General features: G+C 42.2%; 1 protein-coding gene and 1 non-coding gene across 5 annotated transcripts in view; both read right to left on the bottom strand.

The window, feature by feature from the left end:
* DOCK5 (dedicator of cytokinesis 5) overlaps window positions 1–22,489 on the bottom strand; it is a 229,664-nt gene that overhangs the window by 104,024 nt on the left and 103,151 nt on the right. For 2 of the 4 annotated variants that reach the window (XM_519666.8, XM_009455048.5), the window contains exons 6-12: window positions 18,775–18,923; window positions 14,288–14,423; window positions 11,854–12,011; window positions 10,298–10,379; window positions 8,497–8,626; window positions 6,624–6,696; window positions 2,009–2,151 (exon numbers count right to left, since the gene is read on the bottom strand). In XM_519666.8, the coding sequence (XP_519666.2) occupies window positions 2,009–2,151; window positions 6,624–6,696; window positions 8,497–8,626; window positions 10,298–10,379; window positions 11,854–12,011; window positions 14,288–14,423; window positions 18,775–18,923 (871 nt within the window). Of the gene's footprint in view, window positions 1–2,008; window positions 2,152–6,623; window positions 6,697–8,496; window positions 8,627–10,297; window positions 10,380–11,853; window positions 12,012–14,287; window positions 14,424–18,774; window positions 18,924–22,489 lie in introns of those variants that run through there. The other 2 variants (XM_063816247.1, XM_016959246.4) reach the window with 2 other exon arrangements.
* On the bottom strand, window positions 1,021–1,138 carry LOC112204344 (U5 spliceosomal RNA). The gene has a single exon (XR_002937898.2). It is a non-coding gene; the product is annotated as a U5 spliceosomal RNA (small nuclear RNA).

Here is a 22,489-nt window from a genome sequence, read left to right as displayed (position 1 = left end):
TTTTGGAAGACAGTTACAGGGTAGTGAAAAAAAAAAGTCATTCAGTCTCTGTATTTTTGATACGTACAGACAAATTCAGTCTCCACATTTTTTTTTTTTAAGAGGGAGTCTCACTCTGTTGCCATACTGGAGTGCAGTGGCACAATCTTGGCTCACTGCAACCTCCGACTCCCTGGTTCAATCAATTCTCTTGCCTCATCCTCCCGAGTAGCTGGGATTACAGGCACGTGCCACCATGCTCAACTAATTTTTGTACTTTTAGTAGAGACGGGGTTTCACCATGTTGTCCAGGAGGGTCTTGAACTCCTGACCTTGTGATCCACCCGCCTCGGCCTCCCAAAGTGCTGGGACTACAGGTGTGAGCCACTGCCCCCGGCCCAGTCTCTACATACTTTTGATACAGGAGTTAAGAAATTATTTAGGCAGATAGTGAGGGTAAGGAAATCCTCAGCAAGGTTTTCCTCTTAATGAAAAGCAGTCCCCAAATCATTTTCTTTTCCAACAAAGAACAGCCTGTAAAATCGAGCTGCAGACATAGATAAGCAAGCTGGAAGCTTGCAAGGGTGAATGCCAGCAGTTGTGCCAATAGGAAAAGGCTACCTGGAGCTAGGCATGTCCAACATGGCAGCTCCATCTTCCTTTCTCTTTGCCAGCCACGTGTACAGTAAGAAGCAGACAACATGGCACCAGGCAGGTGGAAAGCCCATTTGTGTAAGATTAGGGTGGAGTGACCAGTCTTCCCTGCATGCTATGTAAATATCACATCTAGTCCAACCAATCTGTGGGCCCTACAGAAATCAGACACCACCTCCTCAAGCCTGCCTATAAAATCTGGGAGGCCCTATCTCTCACAAGAGAGAGAGCTATTCTCCTTTCTCTTTCTTTTGCCTGTTAAACCTCCACTCCTTAACTTACTCTTTGCGTGTGTCCATGTCCTTAATTTTCTTGGCATGGGACAACAAACCCTGGGGCATTACCCCAGACAACAATGCTGCTTCATTTTTTTAAACTAATTTTATAAGCTCTGCAAACACAAGGCCTTAAAAAGTTAGTTAAAGCTCAGAGTGGTTCCTCTCCATGGAAATCTTTAGTAACTAAAGGTGAAAGATTTATAAAATATTAAGGAAAATCAAAGCATTCAATCTTTGAAATTATACAAATATGGTCACCATCTTGGCATTTGAGTCTTAAAACTGCTTTTCCTCATTTGATTCAAAATGTAATTTCAATAAGCAGAACTTCTCTTAGTTAAAACTCTATCAACAGAACATGATATGGAGATACTAAAAACTACAATTTTTACATTATTTTATATTAATACATATTCATCTGTATTACTTTGGTTTCCTTCCTCTCAATTTTAAAAAATGTGATGGGATAAACTTATTCAGAATAGAGCATAATTATTATCTAGGGTCGACATTGGGAATGAAGGGTAGACAAAAACATGGAGGCCAGGGGCGGTGGCTCATACCTATAGTTCCAGGGATTTGGGAGGCCAAGGTGGGAGGATCACTTAAGGCCAGAAGTTGAGACCAGCCTGGGCAATATAGTGAGACTCCATCTCTACAAAAAATTTAAAAATTAGCTGAGCATGGTGGTACATGTCTGTAGTCCCAGCTACTTGGAAGGCTGAGGTAGGAGGATGCTTGAGCCCAGGAAGTGGAGGCTACAGTGAGCCAAGACCATGCAATTGCACTCCAGCCTGGGTGACAACATGAGACAGTCTCAAAAATAAATAAATAAATAAATGAATAAAGAGTAAAGACTCATGGGATAAAAATTTGTTCCAAAGAATTTACAAAACACAACTGTGATCAAATCACCACTGGGTGCATCTCAATGAGTTCAGTATTAAAAGCCTGTGGTAGGAAGCTGAGGGGGATGGTCCCCAGCAGAGGCTGTTTTGTATCAGAGAAAGATAATAAAGGGCAGGAGTCCAAGGACCCAGCTGTGAATGTCCCCCACCCTCAGCAGAGTCCCTCCCAGCTCTGGCACTGGACTGTACCTTGCCCTTTGTGATTCACTTCCTTTGCTGCAATCACTTTATTCAAGACTGAAGTGAGTGGCTCATTCTCCCCAATCACGTGTGATGTTATCAAAGGCGACATGATGAGCTGCCTCTGGCGGATGTAGGTTTCCATCGCAATTCTTGGGAAAGAGAAATAAGAGGTAAGGTGGGAGGGGGAGAAAGGAAGTCTCTGCAGCACAACCTCAGATAATGGTGAGTCGTATAGGAATAATTTGGAGATATCAACACTAAGTACCCCTATCTTTCTATCTTTCCTTTATTTTTCCATTTTGTGTCATCTTAAATACTAAATTCACCTTGGAAATGACTTGAGGCAAAGAGGGAGGAAAAAAACCCAAGAGTACACAAAACTGGTGACCAACGGTTAGCAACTAAAATCAGAGGCAACACTCCATGCTCCTTCAGAGGCAGAAGAGGCTGATGCAATAGAATTGAAGACAGAGCACCCACGGAAGGGGCGGGAGCCCCCAGGTCTACTTCTGCTTGATAGTGAGCTCTGCAAAAGGCTCCCTTTGGGCCTCAGTTTCTCCATCTGTAAGAGATGGGCTGGGATCGCATGCCTGTTAAGGCTCCTGTCTAGTGTCAACCCCCTATATATGAGCACAGTGTATATGCCTGGTGTCTGGTAGATGTTCTCAGATTTCCATGTGATGACAAGCTAGATCTTGGCATGGGTGCTGCCAAACAAGCTCCACTTGAGTGACCTTATCAGGCTGCGGCTCGTAAACGGCGATCAAAGAACCAAACACAGCCTCCATTCTACTGAAGGCAGAAGCACTATCAGCAACTGCACATCAGCCTGGTGCAGTACAATAGTCTCCTGTCTCCTCTGTCCGCAGCATGTAGGCCAGTTTTCTCCGCAGGGTTCCCTGTACCCTGACAATAAAACACACTGCAATATGTGACTGGCAAATGGGATTGCTATAGTCTTGAGTTCCTGTTTTTTACAAATGATTCTCTCTAAATGGACTTGCAGAATACACATACAATACTCTCCTACTGGAAAACACTGTAAAGTTTTTGAAGTAGATTATAGTAGCACTTGCCATAAATCTTAGGCATTCAATGCCAGAGGCTGCAGTCTGCATCATGAATACTCCACTGAGGCTGCTGGCTGCACAGTGAGCAGTAATGAAATTAAGGCAGGGTTCGTCAGGGACTCAAGGCACGGATTATACAGTGGGGACAATCTCAGGACTAAGTACTGTGATATGGTTGCTGGAGGAAAGCTGGTTCAGAAATTAAGCAGGAGGCACATCACCACCAGCAAATATACAGATGGCTGTTTCAGACACCTTTCATATCCATGAAGGCCACTCCTATTATGTACATATAATCTTAAATACAAATATAATACATTCATAGTACTATAATATATATGGTACATTTATATTTATTATTATATTTATATTTATTCAATATACAGTCATATTCCTAACAATGTTTCTGTCAATGACAGACTGCCGAGATGACCATGGTCACATAAGATTATAACGGAGCTGGCCAGGCATGATGGCTCACACCTGTAATCCCAGCACTTTGGGAGGCCAAGGCAGGTGGATCACCTGAGGTCAGGAGTTTCACCTGACCAACATGATGAAACCCCGTCTCTACTAAAAATAGAAAAATTAGCTGGGTGTAATGGCATGCACCTGTAATCTCAGCTACTCAGGAGGCTGAGGCAGGAGAATTGCTTGAACCCAGGAGGTGAGGTTGCAGTGAGCGGAGATCACGCCACTGCATTCCAGCCTGGGCAACAAGAGCAAATCTCCGTCTCAAAAAAAAAAAAAAAAAAAAAAAAAAAGATTATTAATGGAGCTGAAACATTTCTATTGCCTAGTGATATTATAGCTGTTTTAACATCTCAGCGCAACTCATTACCTTTTCTATGTTTAAATATATTTAAAGACACAAATAGCACTGTGTTACAATTGCCTGCAGTATTCAGTACAGTAGCATGCTGGACAGGTTTACAGTCTAGGAGCAATAGGCTATACCATACAGCGTAAGTGTGTAGTAGTCTATATATTCCAGGTTTGTGTAAGTACACTCTATGTTGTCTACACAATGACGAGAGCCTAGTGACATGTTTCTCAGAACGTATCACTGCCATTAAGTGATGCATGATTGTATTTTATTTAGCATATTTATAAATGTAATTAACAAATTAACATTGTATTACATTCAACATATTTATTTATTTATTTATTTATTTATTTATTTATTTATTTTTGAGACGGAGTCTCGCTCTGTCGCCCAGGCTGGAGTGCAGTGGGGCGATCTTGGCTCACTGCAAGCTCCACCTTCCAGGTTCACGCCATTCTCCTGCCTCAGCCTCCCGAGTAGCTGGGACTACAGGCGCCCGCCACTGTGCCCAGCTAATTTTTTGTATTTTTAGTAGAGACAGGGTTTCACTGTGGTCTCAATCTCCTGACCTTGTGATCTGCCCGCCTCGGCCTCCCAAAGTGCTGGGATTACAGGCGTGAGCCACCGCGCCCGGCCCTAAATTCAACATGTTTATTAAATATACTTAAACATATTTATATATTATACAATACCTATTTATATAGGTATGTGCATGCAGTGTTTTATATTATGCACAAAACAAGAGCAGCATTCATGGAGATGAAAGTTATCACATAATTAACTTTAGCACTGTGCTACATAAAATATTTGTCTCGTCTTGGAAGGTCAATATATAGGTGGTAGCATACAAGGTAAGTGCATTTTATTTTTTAACTATTTTATCTATTTTTACTTTATATTTTATTTTATCTGAGACAGTGTATGGCTCTGTCACCCAGGATGGAGTGCAATGGCCATATTTTAAAAAAATAATTCATAGCAGCCTCTGGATAAAAGAGACAAGTACTACTTAGCATGGGCTATTTGCACTATTATGTTTAGAAACTGGTCCGAAGGTGTGGACTTAACATTGAAAGATTAAAATTTTTATATTTTATATATTACATATAATACATATTTTTTGTATAAAAAACAGACAACAAGAAAACAAAAACAGGAGCAAAATCACCAAGAGTTACATCAACAGAAATAATCACTGTTAATCATGGAGTACACTTTTTGAAATGTCTAAATTTTAAGGCTTTTAATGCATTGTAACAATTCATATTCTCTATAAGTAATGTATGTCTCCTTATATCTACCCAAACACTAAAGTGTGATCAAGATAAAAAATAAACCTTGATGTTACGATTTGCATTTCACTCATCCTCAATAAATGTACAACACCATTTCTATATGTGTGTGTATTCCCTTCATGTCCTTATTAATTTCTACTAATTCTTTATATATTACAAATACTCATCCTTTCTCAAACACAGTGCAAAGACTGTATCGATTTTTTTCTATGTATTAAGTTCTTTACAGTTTTGGGGTGGCTGAACCTACCAATTTTTCTTTTTTTGGCTGAATCTTTAAAACGGCCTCCCTCCCATTACTACCACATAAAACTTCTATTTTCCCGTTAATATTTTAAGATTCTAGCTCTTACAGTTGTATGTTTAATCATCTAAAATTTACACTGGCATAAGTTGTGAGACTGGAATCTAACTTAGGGATCTTAAATGGCTAGCTTTCTCCAAAAATCTTTTTTTTTTTTTTTTTTTTTTTGCATAATGTATCTTTCTCCACTAATTTGTGATATCATTTGTAAAAAATGATATATTAACTCAAATATATGATTCTGGCTGGTTTGTGGAATTCTCAGTTTGTTCTACTTGTCTGCAGTGGCAGCTGCAAGTGAGCTGAGATGATGCCCTCTGACTGGCACGATGGCCCCCGGTGGGACTTGGTCCCGGCAATGCTCTTGGCCTCCGCTAGGCCTCCACTGCCTGTGCAGGTGCTGGAGCAGGTCATGACATTCACACCTGCACTTCTTCAGAGTGACACGGCTTGAATCTACTCCCAACAGCTCCTCAATGGCCTACCCATGGCTCCAGCTCCTGCATATGGAGGGCCTTAGTAAAGCTCTGCAAGGATCCTTTCACATGCTCCCAGGCTGGCTTTCCCCCAACATGCAGGAACACTGGCCCATGGGTGGGTCAGCCCTTCACTCTCTCAACTCCTAAACCCTCGCTACAGACAGTGTGGCCCTCAGACCAGCTACATCAGTATCACCTGGGAGCCTGTCAGAGGCAGAACTCCCCTGCAGCCTAACAAGCTCCCCTGATTCATATGCATGATGCAGTCTGAGAAGCCCTATGCTAGCCCACGTGATTCCGTGTCATCCATGATGCCTGTTTCATGCAATAGACTGCACATATACTTTGGCATTGCTGACACAAGGACGGCACCCTCTCTGCATTCCAGGGCAGACAGATATGTGCCCTTTTATATTCCTTTGATGCTTTCTATAGAATCAGGAAAGTTCAGTTTACCCTCTTCAATGGGAGTCCAACATCAAGGACTTTGAATGAAGTCTTCTGTTCAGCTCCTATCTGACAATCTTGCAGCTTAGAATCTTTCCTTCTCTGAGAAAATGGTTTCTAACACCTGTTTCTGTGTTAAAAGACAATTGAATGGCTAATCCAGGTCTCAAGTCACCTGGGACACATGCCAAAGTACTTACTGCTGAAAGGGAATAAAATGCTGCTTTTCTTCATCATCCACCTTCCCATGTATGATATCAGTAATATCCATCACTAGGAAAAAGATAAACTTCATTAAAGAAACTAATTGCTTCATGCCTCAGTAAGTTACTGTGGAAAAGGACAGTATCAGCAAACATCAAACACTGCAGGAAGAAAGGTACTAAGCAGGGACTTTTTTAAAATTTCTTTGCCAATGGTGATTCCCACTGTACCTAGCCCAGCAAAAAAGTGACGCATGAGGTGCTAAGGAAGGGGTCTGGGTTTTACTGGATCAATTTTGCAGACTACCCACTTTAAAAACTCTACAAGATCGAGTTGCTAAATTCTTTTGCTTTTTATTAAAAGACAGTCTTGCTCTTTTGCCCAGGTTGGAGTGCAGTGGCACAATCTTGGCTCATTGCAACCTCCACCTCCCCTGTTCAAGCAATTCTCCTGCCTCAGCCTCCCAAGTAGCTGGGACTACTACAGCACATGCCACCACGCTTGGCTAACTTTTGTATTTTTTTAGTATAGACAGAGTTTCACCATGTTGGCCAGGCTGGTCTTGAACTCCTGACCTCAGGTGATCTGCCTGCCTCGGCCTCCCAAAGTGCTGGGATTACAGGGATGAGCCATCGTGCTCCGCCCGAGTTGCTAAATTCTTGAGAAATTTAACATCAGGTTACTTTTTAGTAAGTATGGAACCAAAGGTCCAGGAGCAGAATTATGACATTTCCTTGATCGTTTTCAATCTATGAGCAACCAAAATGTCAATGTAAGGCCCAAAATGTATTTCCTCAATTGAACAAACTACAGAGGAAGATGCTGGGCGTTTAAGCAGGTTCTGGGGTTTGATGTAAGCCAAGGAGCATCTCTGAAAGCATTTAGAAACAAACACAACATTGTCTTCGAAGAGTAAATTTCCTAGACTGGCAAACCACTTCCCAGCGAGTATTTTATTCCACTAAAATCAATACGCAGACCCAGACAGGGAGGATTCCAATAGTCACAACTTAGGTTCTACTGTGTATAAGACACAGTGTTGGGCACTAAGGGGGAAAGAAAGGAGCGTGGGCTAGGTGAGGACACAGAACCCATGCAAAGAAAACGGACAGTGCCAGGCAGTAAATGCTGCGTGTCTGATACTGACAATGACAACGTGATCCATCTCTTACTATCTCTGTGCCTTCTTCCACCTTTCTTCCTCCTTTCCTCCTTCTCTTCCTCTATTTTCAAAATTGTGGTAAAACACACATAACATAAAATGTACCATCTTGCCCATTTTAAAGTATTCCATTCAGTGGCATTAAGTGTATTCACATTGTTGTGCAACCATCATCACCTTCCATCTCTAGAACTTTCTCATTTTCCCAAATGGAAACTCCGTACCCATTAAACACTAACTCCCCATTCCCCCTCTACAGCCCCTGACACTCACCACTCTATACTGTCTCTGTGAATTTGACTACTCTAGGTGCCTCATATAGGTGGGATCATACAGTATTTGTCCTTTTGTGTCTCACTTATTTACTTAGTGTAAAGTCCTCAAGGTTCATCCACGCTGTGTGTAGCATGAGTCAAAATTCCTGTCCTGTTTAAGGTGAGTAATATTCCATTGTGCGTACACACCACAGTTTCTTAGTCCATTCATGCACTGATGGAGACCTAGGTTACTTCCATCTTTTGCCTATTGTGAATAATACTGCTACAAACATGGATGCACAAATATCTCCTCCAGACCTTGCTTTTGATTGTTTTGAAGCAGGGCAGCTGGATCATTTGCTAGTTCCATGTTTAATTTTTTGAGAAATCGCCATGCTATTTTCCACAGCACTGCACTATTTCACATTTGTCTCTGGGTCTCTCTTGTACCTGCCACTCCAAAAGGTCTTCGGAGTCCACAGGTGTGCTTCTTGCCTTCCTTCAGCTCCATATGGCCCACGCGGACAATCTGGCACACCAGGCTGACGCGGGGCCGGATGAGGTCCATGCTGCTAAGGTCCTAAAGGGGCAGAGAAAGTGTGAGAGGAGGTGGGGCTGGACCACTGTGTCACCTGTGTCTCTTTTTCCTTTACCCTCTACAACAAAATCCTGTTCCGACCTTATTTCTCAATGCTGAAGTATTAGAACGACTCTCTTCTCCCCCATCTCCATCCAAGAGCTATTATGGCATCAGAGAACATGACTTTGTGCTTGTAAACAAGTGCTTTTTTGTTCCCCAGTTCCTACTTCAAATTTACAAATCAGATCACAGCCCGTTGGAAGTCTCCAGTTCATCAGCTTAAGCAGGGTATTGAAAAATCAGGGCCCTCATCATTGCGACTGTATATCCTTCTTGGACGTATCTCAGCACAGGATGCATTTCAACATCAAATGAAGTAAAAACTTGTGTAACACTGACATTTATTGGGTAGCCACACAAGTCTGTGACATTTCATTTCCTCTTCAAAACAAGCCCGTGAGGCAACTATGAGACAGGCACTGCTTTATGGGACTATTCACCTGATTTATGAGAGGTCTCTATTGAGAGCTTATCCGTGTATACTGAATCATGACAGATGTGTCAATGAAATACCTATTTCTCTTGCAGCTAGGGTTCTACACTTGTTTGTATTTTTTTTTTTTTTTTGACAAGGTCTCCCTATGTTATCCAGGCTGGCCTTGGCCTTGAACGTCTAGGCTCAAGGGATCCAGCCTCCTTGGCCTCCCAAAGTGCTGGGATTACAGACATGAGCCACTGCACCCAGCCATTATTTGTTTTCTTAAGGATGGGTGAGTAAACCCAGGAATGAGCTGATATCTCTCATTCAGTTCAACTTCAGAAAAAAAACTAATCACATCTCAAATTGGTTATATGAAATAGCTGCCCAAGCTCTCTTTACTGAAGCAAGAATCACTTTTAACATAATCATTCCAAATCCAGCCCCTGTAATTTAGTTAACTCAGGTCTCCAAGATATACATCAATGATAACGTCCACCCTGCATTTCTACTCTAGGTCTGCAAGGCTTCTGTTAATGGAAAAATAAAGACTCCAGGTGACTAGTTACATATATCGTGGCACATTGATAGAGTAGCCCCCCCTTGTCTGTGATGAATATGCTCTGAGACCCCTGGTGGATACCTGAAACCAAAGACAGTACCGAACTCTATATGTGCTGTTTTTTCCTATACATACGTATTTATAAAGTTTTACCTTTTCACTTAAAGGGAGCACGCTTCTCTTTGGCATATCCGAATTGCCAGCATCACTCCTCTTGTACTTTAAGGTCATTTTTCCTTTTTTAAATTCTTTAGTAGAGACAGGGTTTTACCATGTTGCACAGACTGGTCTCGAACTCCTGAGCTCAAGTGATCCTCCCACCTTGGCCTCCCAAAGTCCTGGGATTACAGGCGTGAGCCCCTGTGCCTGGATTGATTATTGTTTATTATGTATCCTACCAATCAGGACAAAAGCTGCTTTTTTTCCCCGATTTTTCACGGATGTATCTCAAGTGTCTAAATCAGTGCCTGGCATTGAAGTACATGTTGAATAAATGGGTGGGTTATTCCTGCTAGGCAGATTGATGATTTTTCCTTTCATCTTTTCATTTTGTACGTTTTCCACATATTCATTATGTGAATATGCTCATATCACAAACAAAGAGAATGATTAAACAGAAGGGAGGACTTACTGTAAACACTGCTTGGAGGTTATTGAGCTTCTCTATTTCCTTGGGCATCCCGTTACTGCCCCAACGAATTAGATAGTTCTCACTGGCAAACGAAAAAAAATTGCTCTTAATGAGAGGCTAACTGGGGTTGGAGATGAGGCTACCCTTAGTATAGACTTACAAGGGAAGGAGGAAAGGCCAGAAATGCTCAGTGAAATTCAACAGGCCGGTGTGAAAAGAGCTGAGTTGGGAACTGGGACCACACAGATGGCCACTGCCGGGTGTCCTGGCATTAGAGAAGCGTCCCTGCTGTGGCTCCGCAAGGCATGCCCCACACAGATGCAGGAAACCCACTGCTCCTGGTGGGCACAGACATGGTAGAGCTTATGGGATGCTACGGTCTGGGTTGTCCTTCCATCTCAAAATCTTTGAATAAAAGTTTCAGCTTTGCTAAATTAATAATTTAATTTTAGGCAGGGCGCAGTGGCTCACGCCTATAATCCCAGCACTTTGGGAGGCCAAGGCGGGCAGATCGCCTGAGGTCAGGAGTTCAAGACCAGGCTGGCCAACATGGTAAAACTCCATCTCTACTAAAAATACAAAAATTGGTGAGGCATGGTGGCAGGTGCCTGTAATCCCAGCTACTTGGGAGGCTGAGGCAGGAGAATCGCTTGGACCCAGGATGCGGGCCTGTACGACAAGAGCTAAACTCTGTCTCAAAAAATAAAAAATAAATAAAAGATAAAAAAAGAATTTAATTTTATAACAGTCATTCCAAATCTATCCCCTGTAATCCACATTATAACATTAAAAAAATTTTTTTAAAGAAACAAATTGTCGGCAATTACTTTTAACTATCTTCTCAAAAATAAATTCTCCATTTTCTTAGCTGCTAAACAGTAGTACCACTGTAGGGCTGAACAATGCCCATTACACTCCTTAGAGTCTTAAAAAAATGTTTTTTAATAGACATTATTTTCTTAGAGCAGTTTTGGCTTTGCAGCAAAGTTGAGCTGAAAATAGAGTCCCATAACATATTCTCTCCCCTCAGACACAACCTCCTTTGCTACCAACATTCCCCCGACCATAGTAGTAACATTAGTTAAAACTGATGAAGCTACACTGACACATCATGTACCCAAAGCCCACAGTTTACATAAGGGTTCCCTCCTGGCATTGAACGTCCTGTGCATTTAGACAAATTCATAATGACATGCATCCACCACTATAGCATCATACAGAATAGTGCCGTTGCTCTAAAAATCCTCTGTGCTCTGCCTATTCATCCCTTTCTCACCCTCCCACACAGTGTTTTGAATTCTTTGTTCCCATCTCCAAGCCCTAATGAGTTTTATGTGATCTCTAAATCCCAGAGATTATACAAACTGGCCGCATTGTTCTAGTAGTGACATATGAAGGCTTCATAGACCATATGATTTTACATTCTACTGCTTAGAAATCTTCCCTGCTTCCCTATTTTCTCTTCTCAAATCTGGCAAAGAGCTGCCTGGGTAGGGGTCAGGGGAAGGCTGGGTATCTTTGTTAGGTCAGCAGCAGGGGATGTGGGTCTCTGCTACCTGATAAAAGTGGACTGGTCTGGGTCATAGAGGGCCATAAACAACTCTGCATCTTCCCCGATGTTGCAGACAAAGTTCTTGAAGTTCACATAGAGGCCATAGGTGTGGATGGTACTGAAGATGGACTGGCCCCGCAAGTCGAGGTTCTGCAGGATTGACTGAACAAAGAGGGAACAGAGAAAAACATCTTGATTTTGGCAAATGGGAAATGTTGGCAAAAATAAATAAATAAGCCTGCAAATGGCAGACAAAGCCTGGGCACAGTGGCTCATTCCTGTAATCCCAGTGCTACTAGAGGCCCAGGAATTTGAGACCAGCCTGGGCAACACAGCAAGCCTCTGTCTCTACAAAAAAATTTTTTTTAAATTAGCTGTGCCTGTAGTCCCAGCTACCTGGGAACAGAGGAGGCTGCAGTGAGTGAGTTATGATGGAGTCACTGAACTCCAGCCTGGGCAACAAAGTGAGACCCTGTCTCAATCAATCAGTTGATTAATCAATAAATAACAAAAAACAAAACACAGACAACACCCAAGAGGAAGTGCATTTGCTAAGAAAAAGTGTATGTAAGTGGACAAATGCAGTGAGCAAAATATAATCATTATATTTTCAGTGATCAAGACTGTCCTGTTCAGGGCCTTGAATCCCAGACATTCAAACAAATGCTGTCTAAAGGTGATAATTCCAGGGTTTTGGTAGCTCCAAGAAGTGCTTGTCTTACACAATAGCTTCTGAATGAAGCTCAAAAGCACAAACATCATGATCCATTATCCTGGATAAAGAAATAACTCTCATTAAAAACAAAATATTCCACTAGAAAGGCTTTACCTTCAGGCGTGGTTTGCCATTGGATTCAGAACACAAATATTATCATGACCATGCTAAAGAATTAAACACTACAAACCAACAAACCAAAGAAAATTGACACAAATCTTTACTCATTAGAACAGAAAGACTGGGAAAAAAAATATTAAAATGTCAATACGTTTGGGTCTGAGAAATCAAAATATGAGTAAGTTTTTTTTTTAAGAGGCAGGGTCTTGCTTTGTTGCCCAGGCTGGAGTGCAGTGGTATGATCATAGTTCACTACAGCCTTAAATTCCCAGTCTCAAGTGATCCTCCTGCCTCAGCCTCCTGGGTAGCTGGGACTACAGTCATGCACTACCATGCCCAGCTAATTTTTAAAAAAATTTTTTGTAGAAATGGGGTCTCACTATGTCACTATGTTGCCCAGTTAGTCTTGAACTCCTGGCCTCAAATGATCTGCCCACCTCAGCCTCCCAAAGGGCTAGGATTATAGGCATCAGGCACCATGCATGGATTCTAATTTTTCTTTAATGTCCAATTATTACTTTTGAAGTCTTTCAAACACTTTATTTTTAAATATTATTTATTTTAGCCTGGGTGCAGTGGATCATGCCTATAATCCCAGCACTTCAGGAGGTCGAGGAGGGTGGATCACCTGAGGTCAGGAGTTTGAGACCAGCCTGACCAATATGGTGAAACCCCATCTCTACTAAAAATACAAAAATTGGCCGGGCTTGGTGGCTCACGCCTGTAATCCCAGCACTTTGGGAGGCCCAGGCAGGTGGATCACAGGAGGTCAGGAGTTCAAGACTAGCCTGGCCAATATGGTGAAAGTCTCTACTAAAAAATACAAAAATTAGCCAGGCGTGGTGGTGAGCGCCTGTAATCCCAGCTACTCAGAAGGCTGAGGCAGGAGAACAGCTTGAACCCAGGAGGCAGAGGTTGCAGTGAGCTGAGATCTGGCCACTCGAGGGCAACAGAGCAAGACTCCATCTAAAAAAAAAAAAAAATTACAAAAATTAGCTGGGTGTGGTGGTGGGTGCCTGTAATCCCAGCTACTCGGGAGGCTGAGGCAGGAGAATTGCTTGAACCCGGGAAGCAGAGGTTGCAGTGAGCCGAGACTGCACAACTGCACTCCAGCCTGGGCAACAGAGCAAGACTCCGTCTCAAAAATAAACATATAAATAAAAAATAAAAATAAATACTATTTATTTTGAAATTGCAATATATGCAATGAATGCAAGAGATTACACATTTAAGAAGTCTCCCTCCCACCCCGTTTTCCTTCCCAGATGCATCCATTAATAATTATTTCTTGTCTATTATTTCAGAGTTAGTCTATGTATATGCAAGCATAGATTTATATACATTTTTTGAAACACAAATAATGGCATTTCATATATACCGTTATGGATCCTGATCTTTTCACTTAATACGTATCTTTGCGATCTTTCCATATCAGAACATATATATATATATCTGCCTCATCCTTTCTGCTATGTTTCACTTTTAAAATGAGGACGAAAACTACAGAAGTAGTTTTGTTCTCAATGATTTCCCTTTCTTTCATTAAAAACCAAGGCAAAAATGGAACCTCAGTGGGCAGAATTTCACATTTGAGGAACTGTACCTTCTCTTCTTGGATCTTTTCCTCAATCCTTTTGGAGGCCACCTCATGGGCCTTGAAGAGGGCAATGGTGCTGGTTTCGTCAGGGTCTAGGATGTTCCCATTGTCATCTCGCACCACCAGATCTAACCCCAGCATTCTGGAGAGAAAGGAGTAGTCAGCTGGTTCTCCTCACCAGGGGCAGACTTTTTACTGAGGAGTCCTTGTCAAGGAGCCCAGAGGATCCATAGTTAGAAAGGGAGATGCTGGACAAGCCCAGGGAAGCACACCTCATTGACTTTTCTCATTTCAGTTTCTGCCACCTTTCAACACTGTTAGAAAACTCATGAGATGATATTAGCCAAAGTCGTAGAAGGATATGCAAATATGGTCCATAGACCCTCAAGAGAAAAGTAAAATTGGCACTGATTCTGACTAAATTCCTCTGGCCAATGCTTCTTAACTGTAATCTTCTGTTATTACGAAGAGGAACTATGAAATGAAGTAAATAGAGCAAACAAAATTAAGATTCAACCTGTGTTTAATAAACACCTCCTTTGCCAGGCGCTGTGGTTCACGTCTGTAATCCTAGCACTTTGGGAGGCTGAGGTGGGCGGATTACTTGAGACCAGGAGGTCAAGACCAGCCTGGGCAACATGTTGAAACCCTGTCTCTGCTAAAAATACAAAAATTAGCCAGGTGTAGTGGCATACGCCTGTAGTCTCAACTACTTGGGGGGCTGAGGTGTGAGGATGTCTTGAGCCCAGGAAGTTGAGGCTGCAATGGGTCAAGATTGCACCACTGCACTCTAGCCTGTGTGAGAAAGCAAGACCCTGCCTGAAACAATAAATAAATAAATACATACATACACATATACCTCCTATATACACTTTGCAAACATTGATTGATTATAATGCCATGAGGTAGGGTGGAGGTAAATGTTATTATTTCCATTTTATGAGTAAAGGAATAGACCAAGTGGGCGTGGTCTCACTGTTTATTACATTGCTATGAAGGACCAATGAACAAATTATTTCAGTGCTTGCCTTGATTTCCTTAACTCAAGATGGTCATAAAGGAGACAAGTGAAGTAAGTCCTGGCTTGCTGCTATCTCATGCCCAGAGCATGGGCTCTGGTGTCATTTAGACCAGGATTTGAATCTTGGCTTGAATACTTGCTACCATTATGACCCTGGAGAATTTACTTAATTCTGCAAAACTTTGGTTTCTTCATTTGTATACATTCCTTACCCTTCAAGGTTGTTGTGAGAATTTATTTATTTATATATTTTTTAGAGACAGCCTTAAACTCCTGGGCTCAAGCAGTCCCTGTCTCAGCCTTCCACGTAGCTGGGACTACAGGCTTACATTACCACGCTCAGCTAATTAAAAAAAAAATTGTAGAGATGGGGTCTTGCTATGTTGCCCAGGCTAGTCTTGAACTCCTGGCTTCAAGTGAGCCTCCCACTTCAGCCTCCCAAAGTGCTGGGATTATAGGCATAAGCCATTGCACCTGGCCCTGTTGTGAGAATTTAATAAGATAATGCGTGTACAGTACCTAATACTATACGTAGCATACAGTAAACTCTCAGCTTAAGCTTAAATGTTAGCTCTTGATATGGTTTGGATCTATGTTCCCACCCAAATCTCACATTCACCCCAATGTTGGAAGTGGGGCCTGGTGGGAGGTGATTGGATCATGGGGGTGGATCCTTCATAAATGGTTTAACACCATCCCTTTGGTGCTGTTCTCGTGATAGAGTTCTCACGAGATCTGGTTGTTTAAAAGTCTGTAGCCCCTCCCACCTCTCTCTCTCTTGCTCCTGCTCTGGCCATGTAAGACGTGCTTGCTTCCCCTTCTGCCATGATTGTAAGTTTCCTGAGGCCTCCCCAGAGGCAGAAGCTGGTATGCTGCCTGTACAGCCAACAGAACCATGAGTCAATTAAACCACTTTTCTTATAAATTACCCAGTCTCAGGTATTTCTTTATAGCAGTGTGAGAATGGACTAACACAGCTCTTATCGCAGCAACTAGTAGAAGCGAACACCTGGCTGTGTGTGAAGTTGTAGCTCTGCATATGCTTGGGAATACTAAGGGCCATATCGTGGGTGCAATCCCTCCCCTCAAGGCTTTTGTGCCCAAAGTGCACACAGAAGTAGAAAAAATTTTGCTTAGGCTCAAGAAGTTGAGGACTGTGGTGGAAATAGGATACTGCTATCCGAATACCCAGCATGCATTCCCGGCACCAAAGAGCAAGACCGCTCAGGGATAACACTGCAATGTGCCAAGTCTTTGGGAAGAAAGCAAAAATGCCTCCTCTCCCTCCTCCCTGTTTTACAGCATCTCTATCAAGTGATTTGATCTGGCAGGTTCCTTTCCATGGCGGCCAGACCCACAGGCTACCCAGACTCATGAACAATGGCCATGCTGGCTGCTCGGAGACTGGATCAGGAAGGCACTGACACAGCAGCTCCATTTCCTGAGCTACTTCCAAGAGCTGGAACGGGAAAGAAGTCATGTTCTGCCGTTTGTGGGGTGTGAACATCCTGTGCTAGAGATCACGGGACCTCCAGGCCAATGTCATGGCAAGACACCAAATGACAGAAGTGTCCTATGTGCAATGGAGTTTCCTTATCCCACCTAATTGGCCTTTTATTAATTAATTAATTAATTTGAGATGGATTCTCACTCTGTCACCCAGGCTGGAGTGCAGTGGCGTGATCTTGGCTCACTGCAACCTCCACCTCCTGAGTTCCAGCGATTCTTGTGCCTCAGCCTTCCAAGTAGCTGGGATTACAGGCATATGCCACCATGCCCAGCTAATTTTTATATTTTTAGTAGAGATGGGGTTTCGTCATGTTGGCCAGGTTGGTCTCGAACTCCTGACCTCTGGTGATCTGCCCACCTCAGCCTCCCAAACTGCTGGGATTAAAGGCATGAGCAACCTCACTTGGCCTAATTGGCCTTTTAATAAGTCCTCTGACACCACAAGCCTGGCAGTGCAGCCACTGCGGGTATGGTCTTCTGGGTGGTCAAGTAATAGGGAAGGGCACTATTAATTCTTAACCCTAAGAAGGCAGCATTAGACATGGAGTCAAAAGTCTTGGGTTCAAATTTAACCTTTCCCATTTATTATCTATGTGGCTGGGAAATAAATCACTTAAGCTCACTTGGTCTGTTTCTTTATCCATAAGATGTAAATAATAACAGCTACCTCAACCCTATGTTTTAAGATTATAATCAAGTAATGTATATGAAATGTACATAGAAGGTGTTTCCTAAATACTGCTTGAATCTGAATCTTGCATGGCATGTTCACTTCGGCTACTTCAGAATATAGTTGTCACAGTCTATGACATTTAAATAAGTGGCATAATGATCTGTATTTTAATAGGTCTCTGAGGGATATCCAAGAATTCCAACACTGGAAAAGCAAGGTAGAGGAGGAGGAAAAAAATCACATATGCACAAGTTGAAGAAATTTAGAAAATGAAACTAATTCCAAAAGAATCACCAATAACAGCTAACTGAGGGACCACTTTTGCCTTTTAAGAAAGTGCTGGTCAGGAGGCAAAAACCCCAGGCCACCATTAATTTGGATATAGGACTGAATTTCTCATTTTCCTAAAGGCAGTGATATCTGGAGCCTGGATATGTGCCTGAGTTAATCAGAAGATTAATGAAGTGATTAACTCTGTAGAGGTGATTGTAGCCATAATCAACAGGCTACAAACATGTTTTACTACTCCTGCAAGTCTGCTTTTCACACCCCGTAGACAATGGTCCCAGTTAGGGGGAGATGAAGAGAAATAAAGAGAATGAGTCTGGTATTGATTTGGAATCCACTGTTAGAATAAAAATAGATACAGTCCCAAGTATCTGAAAATGTCAACTTCAGAGGCTTGGTCATTTTCAGGGATTAATTTAGTTTAGTTTAGTTTGTGAGACAGGGTCTCACTCTGCTGCCCAGGCTGGAGTGCAGGCATGCAATCATGGCTCACTGCAGCCTTGAACCTCCAGGTTCAAGTGATCCTCCCGAGTAGGTGGGATGACAGGTGTGCACCACCACCCCCAGCTAATTTCCAAATATTTATTGTAGAGATGGGGCCTCGCTATGTTGTCTGGGCTGGTTCCAAACTACTGGGCTCAAGTGATCCTCGAGCCTCATCCTCGCAAAGTACTGGGATTACAAGTGTGAGCCACTGTGCCCAGCCAGGTTTTTTGTTTTTGTTTTCTTTATTTGAAGTGGAGCAGCCTCAGTCCAAGACCCATCTTTCCTGGTCATCTGTCACCTCCATGGGATCAGAGATCCAACACAGAGCCTGGCCATGGAGGGAACTGTGACATTTTTTTTTAACAAAATTAAATGTCTTCAAAGACAAAATGAGAGCAGTGAGCATTATTCTTTGGCAACTCTAAGATCAAAGGTCTGCTGCAAACAGTGTCATTAGCGTGAACATGCCCACTGTTCGCCAAGTTTTCAGTGAAAAGTCATCCCTGGTTTACCTACCTGTTCCCATGATCAATTTTGGCTGTGACTTTCTTTTTGAGCTCTGCCAGTTCATCCTTGGGGAGCGTCCCAGACAGGATCTGGGACCGCCACTCGATCAGGCTGTACGTCATCTGCTGCAGCTGGCGGAAGAGGGTGAGCTTGTTGTTCTAAGATGAGAAAATATGATGAAGAAAAGATTCTTAGAAAAAGGTGTGACAGAGGATGGGAACATCCTTTTTTTATTTGTTTGTTTTTAACAGGAATGTCAGACAGATGAGAGGGAACATCTTTTGGCCGATTCTTTTTTTTTTTTTTTGTGATGGAGTCTTGCTCTGTCACCCAGGCTGGAGTGCAGTAGCACTATCTTGGCTCACTACAACCTCTGCCTCCCGGGTTCAAGTAGAGACAGGGTCTCACCATGGATCTACCCGCCTCGGCCTCCGAAAGTGCTGGGATTATAAGCTTGAGCCACCACGTCTGGCCTGGTCGATTTTTTTTTTTTTTTTTTGAGACGGAGTCTTGCTCTGTTGCCCAGGCTGGAGTGTAGTGGCACAAACTCGGCTAACTGTAACCTCCACCTCCCAGGTTGAAGTGATTCTCCTGCCTCAGCCTCCTGAATAGCTGGGACTACAGGAGCATGCCACCACACCCAGCTAATTTTTGCATTTTTAGTAGAGATGGGGTTTCATCACGTTGGCCAGGCTGGTCTTGAACTCCTGACCTCAAGTGATCTGCCCACCTTGGCCTCCCAAAGTACTGGGATTAGAGGCATGAGCCACTGCGGCTGGCCTGATTCTTTATAAGGTGTTATTTAATCAATCGTGTCATAGAGTAAGCTGCATGCATCCAGGGATTTTAAGAAAATATATTAATAGGAATGGCTTTCTCCCAAGCCATTTCTACACCCTCCCCTCTTGCAACTGTGGAAACTGGTGATTGTAGGGTAAACAGTGGGTCATACTCACAAACATATCAAATCATCCATGTACCCTAAAACTCTAGCCATGCCCCTCCTGGGTTTAAAGCCCTCCAGTGAGTCTCAATGTCCTCCAGACACATATCTTGATCCTTCCATATCTTGACTCTTCCACACATTCCCAGCTGCATTTCATACCAGTCTCCACCCCAACAATCTATGTTCCCTTCCATGCAAAGTCACATCCATTTCTCTCCAAGGCTCCAGATCCTCTCAATATGTTATTTCTTCTTTTGTCCTTTTCCTCCAAATCTACCCCACCCCTATCCTTTTCTGACTCACACTACACCCTCTGCCAACTGGTAATTCTGATTTCTTCAGTCTCAACTTAGATGTCTCTACCTTGAAACTTCAACTTCATGTTAGCGGTCCCACCCACAGTGCCCAGAATTTGTTCCCATGATAGCATGGAGACCCCTGGGTTACACTGACTCATCTGCCTCCCTGCTTAGCTGGTAGGCCTTTATAGGACAGAGAGTTTGTTCATTTGTGTGTCCCTAGAATATAGCTGGTACAAGTAGGCACTCTAGCAAATGTACTAAATGAGTGAATTATGAATGGAGAAATAATTATAATTTCAGAGATAAGAAAAAAGAAATACTAGAAAATATAATTTTAAATATTATTTTAAAGTCCCCATTTCCCCAATTGTTAGACCATCCACATATTAAACTGTTAATCTTGGTTTCACTAGTAACTTACTGTAACCAAACTAAATTACCTTACAACTAACTAATCATTTGTTTTTCAATCATTTTAAGAATCAAATACTTGACACCTAAGCCATCACAACCTTCTAAATCAAGCTTGTCCAACCTGTGGCCCTGGATGGCTTTGAATGCAGCCCAATGCAACTTCATAAACGTTCTTAAAACATTATCATATTTTTTTGCAATTTTTGTTTTTTAGCTCATCAGCTATCATTCATGTTAGTGTATCTCATATGTGGCCCAAGACAATTCTTCTTCCAATGTGGCCTAGGGAAGCCAAAAGATTGGACACCCCTGATCTAAATGATTGATGGCTTCGTTTTAATTTTTTTTAAGTTAATGAGCATCCACTATGTGCTGGTAATAAAGTTTCTGCCCTCAAGGATCTAACATTCCAGAGAAGGTAAGACAGCAATAAGAAAGTAAATATATACGCCATATATTATATCATAATATATATATACACGAGATAATTTCTGATGATGAAAAGTACAAGAAGAATAAATAGGACAATATGATCTTGTGTATATAGGGGAAGGATGTTACTTTAGGTACTGCGTTCAGAGAAAAGTCTTCTGTGTATCACTTTTGAAATGTTAGTTAAATAAAACCCCACAGAATTCCACTGAATCCACATATACTATGAATCTATTTCCTTCTTTCTTTTTTTTGGAAACGGAGTTTTGCTCTTGTTGCCCAGGCTAGAGTGCAACGGCGTGATCTCAGCTCACGGCAACCTCCGCCTCCCGCGTTCAAGTGATTCTCCTGCCTCAGCCTCCCAAGTAGCTGGGATTACAGGCATGCGCCACCACGCCCAGCTAATTTTGTATTTTTGGTAGAGATGGGGTTTTTCCATGTTGGTCAGGCTGGTCTCAAACTCCCGACCTCAGATGATCCACCCACCTCAGTCTCCCAAAGTGCTGGGATGACAGGAGTGAGCCACCACGCCCAGCCCCATTTCTTTCTTCTTTATAGTTGAAAGTCATGATATACTTATATAACCATATACTTCTGAAATTATAAGAAAACATTCTTCTTATCTGCTGTAAAAACAACTCACACTGGCTGGGCATGGTGGCTCACGTCTGTAATCCCAGCACTTTGGGAGGCCGAGGCAAGAGGATCACTTGAGCCTCAGAGTTGGAGACCAGCCTGGGCAACATAGTGAGACCTTGTTTCTGTAAAATAAACAAACAAACAAACAAAAAAACCCCAAAAAAACAATGCACACACAGAGAGAGATGTTGACAGCACACAATATTCTCTAGTGATGTCCTTCTATGACGATCCTAAGGACACAGATTCCTGGACCAGGTGTAGACTAGAAACAGGGCTGAAAACATGCAAAATACTCCTTAACAAAGAATAAATGAGGAGGAAAGAGGCCTTGGTGTAAAGTAGGGGACAATGAACAAAACTGAGATTAGCAGAGTGTGTTGAAACCCTAACAGAAGTTCAAAGTTCTGTGGCAACACAAAGGAAAGAGATGAAGAACCCATTTATCTGTGATTGCAATATGCTCTGTTAACACCACTGATCTTAAAAAAACACAGAAGGCAAAGCCTGTTTAAAATTTTGAAACTACCTACATTTACTGCTTTTAGCATTTTCTGAATTGCCTCTTCCTCATCCCCCAGTCCTTAGCAAAACATAAAAATGAGGGCTTTTAAGATACTATTTTTAATAAGCAAAGGTAAAAACCCTGCTTTTTTCCTTCAATCTTGTATAAAATGTTTCCATTTCATTTTCTTCAAAATTGGAAAAAGAAGTGAGAAATTAAGCCTATCAGTTTTTGCTTTTCAAAACTGCTAGGCAGAAAGAGACTCTTGTTTTCTTTCTTGCAACGCATTTGTCCACTTTTAGCAATTCAAAATGTTTTCTAATGTTAAGATATTGCTTCTCATAATATGGTAAAGAAAGGGTTCAAAGGCTCCAGGGATCCTCTGTGTGACACAGTGCTTTGTTTGGGGTACATGTGCACAAGTTCTTAGTCTCAGTTACATTAGACACTATCCGTGGCAATTTAATTATTGCCCGTCCATACCAG

Source organism: Pan troglodytes, chromosome 7, assembly GCF_028858775.2.
Source record: "Pan troglodytes isolate AG18354 chromosome 7, NHGRI_mPanTro3-v2.0_pri, whole genome shotgun sequence".
Lineage (NCBI taxonomy): Eukaryota > Metazoa > Chordata > Mammalia > Primates > Hominidae > Pan > Pan troglodytes.
This window is presented reverse-complemented; position numbering and strand designations above follow the sequence as displayed.